At 42.2% G+C, this 12,500-nt stretch overlaps 1 protein-coding gene across 3 annotated transcripts in view; it reads left to right on the top strand.

Annotated features, from left to right (window-relative positions):
• FANCD2 (FA complementation group D2) overlaps positions 1-12,500 on the top strand; it is a 340,198-nt gene that overhangs the window by 61,732 nt on the left and 265,966 nt on the right. For all 3 annotated transcript variants that reach the window (XM_078776144.1, XM_068112928.2, XM_078776145.1), the window contains exons 10-12: positions 9,552-9,639; positions 11,409-11,513; positions 11,907-11,980. In XM_078776144.1, the coding sequence (XP_078632270.1) occupies positions 9,552-9,639; positions 11,409-11,513; positions 11,907-11,980 (267 nt within the window). The remainder of the gene's footprint in view (positions 1-9,551; positions 9,640-11,408; positions 11,514-11,906; positions 11,981-12,500) is intronic.

The raw sequence follows: 12,500 nt of genomic DNA, 5'->3' as shown, positions 1-12,500 counted from the left end.
AGCGGGGTGTCAGACAGTGTCGAAAGCACGAGATATGTCAAGGGAGACAGCTCTGATTTCCTTTGTGGCGTTGAGGGCCTCCATCCATTGTTGAGACAGCAGAAGCAGCATGTCCAGAGTAGAATGACCTGGTCTGAATCCAAATTGATGATCAGAGATCAAGCCATTGGAGAAGAGGAAGGATTTAAAAGAAGAGAAAGGTTCGACTGCAAGAAAGAAGGGATCTGGCAGGCCCAGAGCTACCACAAGTAAAGATAACAGGCGACTGAACTTCTTAGTTTTCCAGGAAAGAAAGAAAAGCCTGAGGAAGTTCAGAACTTTTTTTTTTTTTTTTGTATACTGAATCGAGGCTCGTGAAAGAGCTAAAATGTTTCCAGAAGGACCATTACAAGAAGGTTGACTGATGCTGGTTTTGCCTCAAGAAGATGTGCGAAGGAGCCACTATTATCGAAGAAAAACATTCAGGATAGATTGCACCTTTTGGCGGAATATGGGAACTGTTATTCAGACTGGTTTCAGAGAGTTCTGTGGAGTGATGAATCAATCTATCACCTTTGCAGTGATGCCCCAGAACGTTGCCTTCACAGATCAAGTGAGAGATTCAACCTTGAGTGCATTTCAACAACTGTGAAGTATGAAGGAGGTGGAATCATGGTCTGGGGTGCATTTTCGTCTGCTGGTGTTGGTGAGCTGATGAGATGTGAACAGTCAATTATCAATTACTGCCAAAGAATACCAGAAACATTGAGAAAGGGTTACTTCCCAGCCTCCAAACGTTATTTCCTGGATAGAAAAGCAAAGAAGTCATTTTTCAACCAGTTAATGATCCTGCCCATACTGCAAAATCCACCAAAAAGCGGTTGGATAAAAAGTCCCTGAAACTTATTTCCTGGCTTGGCCAGAGTCCAGATTTGAACTCCATGGATAATCTTTGAGCCTATGTTCAGCACAAACGTATTGGAAGGAAATTCTGATCAACTTTGGAAACATGAATGGGAATTTAAAGAAAGTGAAGGGACAAGTTATTCCATACTGATTTGTACAGTTATTTCTGCATGCTCTGGTGTTTTGGTGGTTTTCTAATGTATTGTTATGTTGGGAGGGTAGAGCAATATCTAGAGTCAGGTAGATCTGAATAGGTAACATGCTTCGTCTGTCGCGATAAGGAATCTGCCCTGTATTAAGTTCTGTGTGTAGTCCGGTTTGTCGGTTAAGGAGTATACCTGTGAACATACCAGGATGTTCGTGTGCTAGGTAGTTATAGGGATTAAAGATAACAGCCCTTGTGTGTCACACCTGGTAATCAAACCTTTGTCCCTTATGGCAATGCACACCAACATAAACACTTAGATAGGCCCTTAGTGAACATTAAATAATTCCCTTTCCCTTACCACAACGACTTTGGAAGACGGGCAGGAAGCCAGATCGGTGCACCGTCGATGGTGGCTGCCGCTAGCTGCACCACCTGTTCGCATAGCAACATCGCGTGGGAGGGGCTGTGACCATGCCACAGGGAGGCCTGTGATTGGTTGGCGCGGAAGGCGCGAACCTCAGCCATTCAGTGCCGGAGAGACGAGGACGCAACTGAGGAGGAGGGGAATCATTGGAGGAAAGATGCTGGAAAGTTCGGGGAACGACGAGAAGCTTCGGTCTGACGTCACGAGGCGAAGTGATATAAGGGGGCGCTGCACCGATTCGGGAGCTTTTTCTCAGAGATGACATTGAAGTTATCTCTCTTCGCCCGGTTCGTGCTTGACTTGGATCCTTCTCTTCCCTCGTGGCTTGGATCTTGCTTCGCGCTGTGCTTGGCTTGGATTCCTGTTGGCTCTGTTCCTCTCCTAGACGCTGTTCTCTCCTCCTGCAATCTCTCTGTGCCTGTTTCTTTGTGCCTCGTGTTGGAGATCAACCTTGTGTGGAGCTCGCTAGCCTGCGTTGGACGCGTGGTGCTTTTGGTGCGTTGGACGCGTGGTGCTTTGGTGCGTTGGACGCATGGTGCTTTGGTGCATTTAACGCGTGGTGCTTTGGTGCGTTGAACGCGTGGTGCTTTTGGATTGGTGCTCGGAGGCGGATGGAGGGAGCCGCGTGGGACGACGACGGACAAGACTACAGACGAGATAAGGCTGCACTCACACCCCACATTTACAAGTACACGACATTTTCTTTTATTAATTCATTTTCCCTTATTCGTTTCTGAAGTCGGTGTGTGGGATCCCCATTTAGAAATTAGATTTATCGTCGCGTTTCCCTGACCCGATCCTTATTGCAAATAAACCCTTGTATTATTTTCCATTCCCTGCAAATCTTGTGTCCGTTTGAGTTCGTTCCCCTTCCACAGTTACACGCTCCAGCCGCTTCTGCCTCTTCCCTTCTTCTCTTCCCGCGTTTGATAGCACAATCCGTATTGATAGTCGCCTCCAGTAAAGCTGTTTTGGTCCATCCTGGTATTAACCAGTCCCTGGTATTAACTGGAGGGATTCGCATGACAGTATGCTACAATAGTTATGACAAAAAAATGTTTAAAAATTGACTTGGATCTTGTTTTTGCACATTTAATTTGTGTATGTGTAACACACACACACACACACACACACACACACACACACACACACACACACACACACACACACACACACACACACACACACACCATTCAGAAAGTATTCACACCCCTTCACTTTTTTCACATTTTGTTATGTGGCGTGCTGATGAGTAGGGGAGTGTCGTTGAAGCTGAAGGGAAAGGTGTATGCTGCATGTGTGAGAAGTGTTATGATTTATGGGAGCGAGACATGGGTAATGAACGTAGAGCAGCAACGAAGGCTGGAAAGGGTGGAAATGCGAATGGTTCGGTGGATGTGTGGAGTATCGTTGAAAGAGAGGAAGACAAATGATGAATTGCGAAAGATGATGGGAATAGAGCCTGTGATTGATGCTGTGAAGAGAAACAGGTTCAGATGGTTTGGTCATGTGTTGAGGAACGATGAAAGTTACTGGTTGAGAAGAGTGATGGAAATGAATGTAGAAGGAAGGAGAGGACGGGGAAGACCGAGAAAGACTTGGCTAAAGATGGTGGAAGAAGAAATGCGGGCAAGGGGGTTAACAAGGGGAGATGCAGAAAATAGGGCAAAATGGAGAAGATTGTCATGGGGACCGCAAGGCTAACCCCCGCTCTTGCAGGGAAAATGGCCTTAAAATGCATGTTGTGTTTTGTTGTTGTTATGTTGCAGCCTTATACTGAAATCGTTTATTAGTTCACGAGTTATCAAACAGTGACCACTATATTCGTCATGGGTGTGTGTCTGTCTGTGTGTCTGTCTGTGTGTCTGTCTGTCTGTCTGTCTGTGTGTCTGTCTGTCTGTGTGTCTGTCTGTCTGTCTGTCCGCAGCATAACTACCCGATGATATCATCCTGTCTTGATGAAACTTGGGTGGGAGGTTGATATCATGATCTAGTTGTGTCCTGCCTAGAGTGGGCGTATTGCGCCCATTGTGGGCGGAGCCACGCCCAAAAAAGATGTCTTTTTAGGGGGTAATCGAGTTCAAGCTACATCTTCTCCGAGGGAGTTGGTGGAGTCTGACAGGGGTTTCGGTATTTGGTTAGGCCAATGTCATGTGTCTAGCCGCACAGAGCTCGATTTTTCATTTTCGCCCCAAGGTCAAGGTCACAAGGTCACAAAATTTAGAAAAGTCGATTTTTGATGGTTTTATTACATTGTTCACTTCCTGATAGGGTCAAATGTCGTACATGATCTTATATTATCACATACATCATGAAATACAAGTTTTCCAACAAATTTCAGAGTCTTCGACCTTCGACCGTCGAAGGTCACAAAGGTCAAAGTTTCAAAGTTGTCAGAATCGAACCGAATTTTTGGTATTGTATAGTTAACTAACCTCATAACTGATTATACATTATTTTCTATCTCATTTCAAGGTCAGTAACCTTCGTTTTGACATTTCCGGGCCTGGCCTGTCCGTGCCTGTTTCGGTTATAGTCCGTCCTTTGTCATTGAATACTGCTCGCTCGTGAACCATCGTCGTCTCCTGACTTGTATTCACTTTTTCCCTCATAAATCTACACTCGATACCCTATAATGACAAACAGAAAACAGGATTTTAGAAAGTTTTGCAAATTTATTAAAAACAAAAAACTGAAATATCACATTTACATAAGTATTCAGACCCTTTGCTATGACACTTGCAATTTAGCTCGGGTGCCTCCCATTTCTCTTGATCATCTTTGAGATGTTTCTACACCTTGATTGGAGTCAACATGTGGTAAATTCAATTTATTGAACATGATTTGGAAAGGCACACACCTGTCTATACAAGATCTCACAGCTGACAATGCATATCAGAGCAAAAACCAAGCCATGAGGTCGAAGGAACTGCCTGCAGAGCTCAGAGACAGGATTTTGTCGAGGCACAGATCTGGGGAAGCCTACAAAAAAATTTCTGCTGCATTGAAGGTTCCCAAGAGCACAGTTGCCTCCATAATTCTTAGATGGAAGAAGTTTTGAACAACCAGGACTCTTCCTAGAGCTGGCCACCCGGCCAAACTGAGCAATCGGGGGAGAAGGGCCTTGGTAATAGAGGTGACCAAGAACCCGATGGTCACTCTGGCTGAGCTCCAGAGATCCTGTGTGGAGATTGGAGAAACTTCCAGAAGGACAACCATCACTGCAACACTCCACCGATCTGGGCTTTATGGCAGAGTGGCCAGATGGAAGCCTCTCCTCAGTGAAAGACAATGCAGCAGAAATTTTTTTGTAGGCTTTTCCAGATCTGTGCCTCAACACAATCCTGTCTTTGATCTCTGCAGGCAGTTCCTTCGACCTCATGGCTTGGTTTTTGCTCTGATATGCATTGTCAGCTGTGAGACCTTATATAGACAGGTGTGTGCCTTTGCAAATCATGTCAAATCAATTGAATTTACCACAGGTGGACTCCAATCAAGGTGCAGAAACATCTCAAAGATGATCAAGAGAAATGGGAGGCACCTGAGCTAAATTTCAAGTGTCATAGCAAAGGGTCTGAATACTTATGTAAATGTGATATTTCAGTTTTTTATTTTTAATAAATTTGCAAAACTTTCTAAAATCCTGTTTTCTCTTTGACATTATGGGGTATTGAGTGTAGATTGATGAGGGAAAAAATGAATTTAAACGATTTCAGCATAAGGCTGCAACATAACAAAATGTGAAAAAAGTGAAGGGATTTGAATACTTTCTGAATGCACTGTATATACACGACATGGCCAGCAGTATGCGGACATCCGAACATCACACCTGCATGTGCTCGTCGAACATCTCATTCTAAAATCATTGGCATTAATATGGAATTGGTCCCCCCTTTGCTGCTATAACAGCCTCCACTTTTCTAGGAAGGCTTTCCACGAGATGTTGGAATATTGCTGCGAGGATTTGCTTCCATTCAGCCACAAGAGCATTCGTGAGGTTGAGCGATTAGGCCTGGCTTGCAGTCGGTGTTCCAATTCATCCCAAAGGTGTTTGATGGGGTTGAGGTTAGGGCTCTGTGCAGGCCAGTCATTTCTTCCACACCGATCTCGACAAACCATTTCTGTATGGACTTTGCTTTGTGCATGGTGGAATTGCCATGCTGAAGCAGGAAAAGGCCTTCCCTAAACTGTTGCCACAAAGTTGGAAGCACATAATCTTCTAGAATGTCATTGTATGTTGTCGTGTTAATATTTACCTTCACTGGAACTAAGGGGCCGAGCCCGAACCATGCAAAACAGCCCCAGACCATTATTCCTCCTCAACCAAACTTTACAGTTGGCACTATGCATTCGGGCAGGTAGCGTTCTCCTGGTATCCGCTCAGCCCAGATTCGTCAGTCGGACTGCCAGATGGTGAAGCGTGATTCATCACTCCAGAGAACGTGTTTCCACTGCTCCAGAGTCCAATGGCAGCGAGCTTTACACCACTCCAGCCAACACCTGGTATTGCGCATGATGATCTTCGGCTTGTGTGCAGCTGCTCGGCCATGGAAACTCATTACATGAAGCTCCTGATGAACAGTTGTGCTGACGTTGCTTCCAGAGGCAGTTTGGAACTCGGTAGTGAGTGTTGTAACTGACTACAGACGATTTTTACATGCTATGCGCTTCAGCACCTGGCGGTCCCGTTCTGTGAGCTTGTGTGGCCTACCTCTTCGCGGCTGAGCTTTTGTTGCTCCTAGACGTTTCCACTTCACAATAACAGCACTTAGTTGACCGGTGCAGCTCTAGCAGGGCAGAAATTTGATGAACTGACTTGTTGGAAAGGTGGCATCCTATGACGGTGCCACGTTGAAAGTCACTGAGCTCTTCAGTGCGGCCCATTCTCCTGTCAATATTTGTCTATAGAGGTTGCATGGCTGTGTGCTTTATTATATATGCCTGTCAGCAATTGGTGTGGCTGAAACAGCCGAATCCACGAAATGATATGGGGTGTCCGCATACTTTTGGCCATGTAGTGTATATATATATATATATATATATATATATATATATATATATATATATATATATATATATATATATATATTAGGGTGGTGCTCAAAATAATTTTTTTTTAAATATTTACTGGGACATGGCTTTATGTTGTTCCTTTTGTTCCAAAATGAAAAGACACCAAATATGAAAGCAATCTGATTTTATTTAGGGGTGCCACATCAGCCTTCAAACTAAAGGTGTCTACAAAACTTTTCTATATATGGCTCGAAAGCAAAACCAGAAGTTTGTTTTATGAAAATCCACCCTCCACTCACTTTCTTTGTATTCTAGCAAACACAAGTTACAATAGCTGCACAAATAGCACTATATTGCTATGAAAACTCAAATTCAATGATAACAATCCAAATGTTCAGTTCATAAAATGAAGAGACACCATATCACATAATATTAAAAAACCCAAATATAATGAGAAATGTAACTCCTATTTCTGGGCCTGTTTCACCACTGCTGCCTTCTTGGCATCGGGGTACATCTTCCTGTGAGCAGCAACAACTTGGAGCAGAGCTTGCTTTTGCTCTTCATCCTTTGTAAGGAGCTTATTGTAGTCTTGTATCAATGCGACACCCCTTTCTGCCCTGTCGTTCACCACGACTAAGCCACTGGCGGCTTTCTTTGCTTCCTGAAAGCTGGTTTCTTGCTCCCATGAACCAGGATCCTTATCCATCCAATCAGTTGGGGTCCCTAGGATGCTGAAGAAATGCTTGGTGTGTTTTGTTATGAGGCCAGCGATTGAAAGGGCGGTTCCTCGTTTGATAGCTGGTCTCTTTGGAGAGGGGTTTTCACCGTCATTTTTCAATGCTTCAATCATATTGATCTTGCTTTCTTTGTCAATTCTGGTGTCAAAGAATGCAAATGCCACTAGTACTGGGCTCATGTACCACGTGTGGCGGCCAAGTGCCTTCAAGGCTGCCTGAGCCATCTTCTGATTGATTTGTTCAAACTTTTCCAACTTCTTGAAGAGGTTAATGTCATTCAGGGGAGCCTCAATAGCTTGTGGAGCCCGAAACCAAGCCTGTACATACACAAGGCAGACAAAAATGTTGAAGGCTCGGAGTTCTCTCGCCTCTCGAAGTGTCAAGTGGAACTCTGACCGAAACATGAACACCTGTAGTGAATATAGTGCTTTTGCCATCCATCTGGCTCTGTGCATTGCTCCTGGAGCCATGATCCGGATTCCACGAGGTGGGATTCCTCCCATGTAGATGACAGTCAGTTCTAGGAGTTCACGATAATCATCTCGTGGCTGCTGATCTTTCAAACACACAAGAACGTTTTTGCTTCCAACACAGTGTCTACAGATCCCATTGAAGCCTTCCTCTATGAGAATTGATCGTGAAGAAACTTCCTGTCCTCGGGGTTGGTGATTATGGCCTCCGAATCTGCATGCCTAAGATCAAACGTCTTCTCCAAGGAGGCCTTGAAGGATGCTTCCTTTTTCTCTTGGGTCGCACCACCCCACTTTGCACCTTTTTGGAGGCTCCTCCATTCTTCATATAGCCTCTCCAAACGATGGATGCAGTGCTGCTTCGTCGTTGTAGGTAGGTGAGCTTTTTCCCAAAACTTCACAACCTCTTCAATGGTGAGGGTTGCACTCTCCCGGGCAGTGCGATTCTCCTTTTTCAGGTGATGGAAAAACAGGACAAGAGATTGATGCACAGTCGGGAGCTTGGCACCTTTGATGGCATCTCCAGAAGTGGACCCAATGAGATACACATTATCCTGAGCCCGAGTTTTCAATGAAACACTGGTACTAGCACATGCCATATCTGCAAAATAAGCAAGAATGTGGGTAAAATCCTGTTAATTCTTACTCCACAGGGTCACTCTCTACAAAAGAGCCACAGTCAATAAGTTAGGCCTACATATTACACACTAAAAAAGCGTACCCCTGACCCCGGGAACCTGTACAAAACATGCATGAAAATTGCCCAGATAGTGATCATAGGAAGTCTCAAAACTGTATGTATAATATATTGTATATATATAATGTATAATGTGTATTTATGTATATTTATTATTTAATGTATATTCACTATATATTTATTTTTAATATTATATTTAATGTATATATATAATTATGTATTTATTTTGTGTATATATAGCCCAAAAAATGGGAATTGCTATTTTTGCATGGGCGAAAATTCATCACTGATGTGGCACCCCTAAATATTATTGGATTCCATTCAAATTTGGTGTGGTTTCCTTTGACACCAAAAGGAACAAAAATAGACCATGTCCCGGAGAAAATCTGCATTTTGCTTTTTTGAAGCCCACCCTAATATATATATATATATATATATATATATATATATATATATATATATATATATATATATATATATATATATATATATATATATATATATATATATATATATATATATATATGTCAGTAATTATGCGACTCCATATGTCAGTGGAGAACCGCCAGTAAATTGGCCCATACAGCTACTGCTGCACTTTACCGGGAGCGATAAGCAGCACCTGCCATACGGCACATTACCTCTGGTATCCACCCACTGTATGGAGCAGACCTGGATGTGGTTGTCAGTAACGAAATTAGTATATATAATTTAGTGCTCCAACCTCATGAGCGGACCACGTTACGTCACCGCCACGTATGTCCGCCTTGACTGCGAAGCTCTGGAAGAGCCATCCCTCAGTACGTCATTATAAAGATGTTAATTCAGATACTGTCATAAAATGACATTCAGATACATGTCATTTTCATGCACTTGTGACAGTATCTGAATTAGCAATGCACAAGCTTTTTAGCACACACACGTTTCTGATTGGTTTTGATTTGATTTGATATTTTATTCACTTTTCGTGTGAATATACAGCCGTGAAGATATTGGGTTTTTTCCCCGCTGTGCTTTGCCTCGTCTTGCAATAACCAATGCTTTCCATGGATTCCCATCAGGTTCTCATGAAATCTTATTAATAAGTAATAAGGGGTTTCCTCAGGAGTTGCACTGCATTTTCTCATTTATTATTACTTCTGTTCCTCACTTACCCTCCTCCCACACGATGCAGCCAGCTTTTGCAGACAAACACAGAGTTGACGGTGCCCATCATCGATGCTTTGTCAAACCTGAGTCTCACTTCAGAACTACTCAACGAGGTGAGTGACAGAATGCATCACGTTCCATAATGGAGGCTTTTTTCTGACTCTTGAAAATCATCGATGGGACAAATAGAGTGAAGTGGTTACGTTGTTATTTTCAACGTTCTTATGTTCGTGCTGGAAGTCATTTTAAATTATTTGTCACTGCAAACGATCAAACGATGCACAACTGTCAGGAAAAGTGAAATACATAGGAAATGCTCCAACCATAGGCAGACCACTTTTATGTTATCTTGCCTCAGCCATCCTGTGATGTACAAGTGCAATTTTGTCTTGATGTAGGGTGCCAGCGGTTCAATAAGCACTGCTGTCACTTTGCCATTTTTTATATTTATTTTAGCAATGCTTGATGTGCCAGTAAGTGGGGGTTATACTTGTCCGATGACCTTGTGTCGTCGCCGAAATGGAGATGCACTTGTAATCGGGAACATAAATAATGGAATTGTCTGCAAAATTCTGTGAACCGTACTGCTGTGCAATTTAGATCTCGCTCTACTGTTGTGTGCTTGATTTGTGTAGATTAAGCGGGTTGTCATTAACTGATGGTTTAAAAACAATGTTACTGAAAACGAATATCGTAAAAAAAATTTTTAGTGCAGTTGAATTTTTTTTTTGTTCATTTCGTTACATTTTCTTCTATAAATGAGTGATGATTCTTTTCTTTTCTTTGTTCTTTTTTTAGTTTTTACTTGAATCACTTTATGTAAGCATTTTTTTTTATAACTGATTACATATTTCTGGAATAATGGAGGTGTGATAATGGTGATTTCCACGTGGGGGAGCTGCATCATTAGTTTTACTTCATTACACTGTGTGAAACTTGAAAAGCTTAACAAAAGCAGAGGTAACGTGGCAAACATGCCAATCCCAATTTTTTCAGAGAGAGAGAGAGAGAGAGAGAGAGAGAGAGAGATAGATAGATAAGAGGTGAGAGAAGAGGTGAGAGAAGAGGTGAGAGAAGAGGTGAGAGAAGAGGTGAGAGAAGAGGTGAGAGGAGAGGTGAGAGGAGAGAAGAGGTGAGAAGAGATGAGAGAAGAGGTAAGAGAAGAGAAGAGGTGAGAGAAGAGAAGAGGTGAGAGAAGAGAAGAGGTGAGAGAAGAGACGGGGAGAGACGGACAGAAGCAAATTTGATTGGCCGAGATGGCATAAAATGGCGTTATATTTATGTTATATTTTCACCTCTGTTTGTTTGTCGGTTTTTTATTTGTTTTTGTCTTTGAGCAGGATATTAAAAAAAGTTATGGACAGATTCAGTCGAAACTTGCTAGACAGGTTGGGTGTGTGATAAGGAAGAAATTTTTTTTTTTTTTGGGTGAAGATCTGAATCCAATTTTCTTTTTTAATTTCTTTAAGTTATTCTTTATAATTGAGAGATACAGCCAAAAACGATATATAGCAATACTATATCAAAAAGTTTTGGACGGATTATGACAAACTTGGTGGATGATTTGGTTCGGTGACATTAGATTTGGTAAAGGTGCAGATGCAGATCCGGCGTATCAGGAGGAGAGGATACAAAGTGTAAACTGTTCAGCCTGGTGGAGGTATGTTCGCTACCGAGTGATATTCTAGTTTGTCAAAGTACTGCAAAATTAGAGGTTTTTGAAAGTGCCAATAATGTGATTTGTGTTCTACACTGCTCAAGTATATAATGCAATTTAAATAAAATAAAGATTTTAATGGCTGTATAAATTTTTATTTTGCCGGACACAATGCCTAGTTTGCAATCATTAAAAAAAAAATCATCTTATGCCTGATATGCACAGGTACAGGGATACATCATGGAGGTATTGACTGCAGTGGAGCTTGAACACCTGCCAGTCATTGTCAAGTTTGTTCTGCACTCGATCACGCCAACTAATGCACAAGAGGCACGGACTTGCCTGTCACACACATTCTCGTGGCTTTTTCACAAGCCTGCCTTGTCCCTTTGTTAGCCATTTCTGAACACATTTTGCATTTGTCTGATGCCTCATGGAGTCATTGATTACTGTGATTATAGAGCAGAAAAATGGGCTTCAGTGGTGCACAGGTTGGTATGCTTTAGGACTAGAGTTTCTGTTTCTTTTTGGTATTCTTTGTCACGGATACATACCAAGTTAGTATGTGCAAGAGACTCATTTCCAAACTTCACTTTCTCTGCTGCTTCCATGAGCTGTATCAGAGTCTCCGTGAGATGCAATTGTTTGTTTTTATCACTAATGTCATTGTGCCAACATTGTGCCAATACCCAAACTACATTTTGCTTTTACTGGATGCATTAGGTCATTGCAGAGTTGCGAAGCAAGTTAGACTTTCCCGTCTCCCTTCCTAAAAGCCAAGAAAACAAGATACACAAGTAAGTTGAGCCTTGTGTAGTTGATACACAAGCAAGGTGTACAGCATCAGGCTTCACAAACTTTTGTTACCACCTCATTGTTATTCTTATGTGCACACAGAATAGTCAATTGATTTATTTCTGCTTGAAAATGAGATTCCTTGGCAATGTTAGGTATTGCCACTGTTTGGCCTTGAAACAGTTTGGTTACCATGCCAACCCGTATAAAATTGCTTGACCCAAAACTTATTTTTGTCTAGTAAATGGGAACATATTTTCTGTACCTGTTGTTTTGCATGAATAATCTTCCTTCGTATATCTATTTCATATCCTATTTTCAGGTCGGGCACAGAGGTTCATTGCTCATCTAAGTTGTACTTAACTTAGTCTGATATCAGAACAACTTAAAAGACATGAGCAATGAGCATGCTCCAGGGGTTTCATTATATTTTGTATAGTCAAAGGCAATTCAATGAAATTGAGGTTTCAGATGAATCGATGATGACTCGTGGTCTGGAAGCTGTCGAGAACCCAGACGCTG

This window comes from Myxine glutinosa, chromosome 4 (assembly GCF_964187855.1).
Source record: "Myxine glutinosa chromosome 4, kmMyxGlut1.1, whole genome shotgun sequence".
Classification (NCBI taxonomy): domain Eukaryota; kingdom Metazoa; phylum Chordata; class Myxini; order Myxiniformes; family Myxinidae; genus Myxine; species Myxine glutinosa.
Note: the sequence above shows the minus strand (reverse complement) of the source record. Positions and strands in the feature narration are given on the sequence as shown.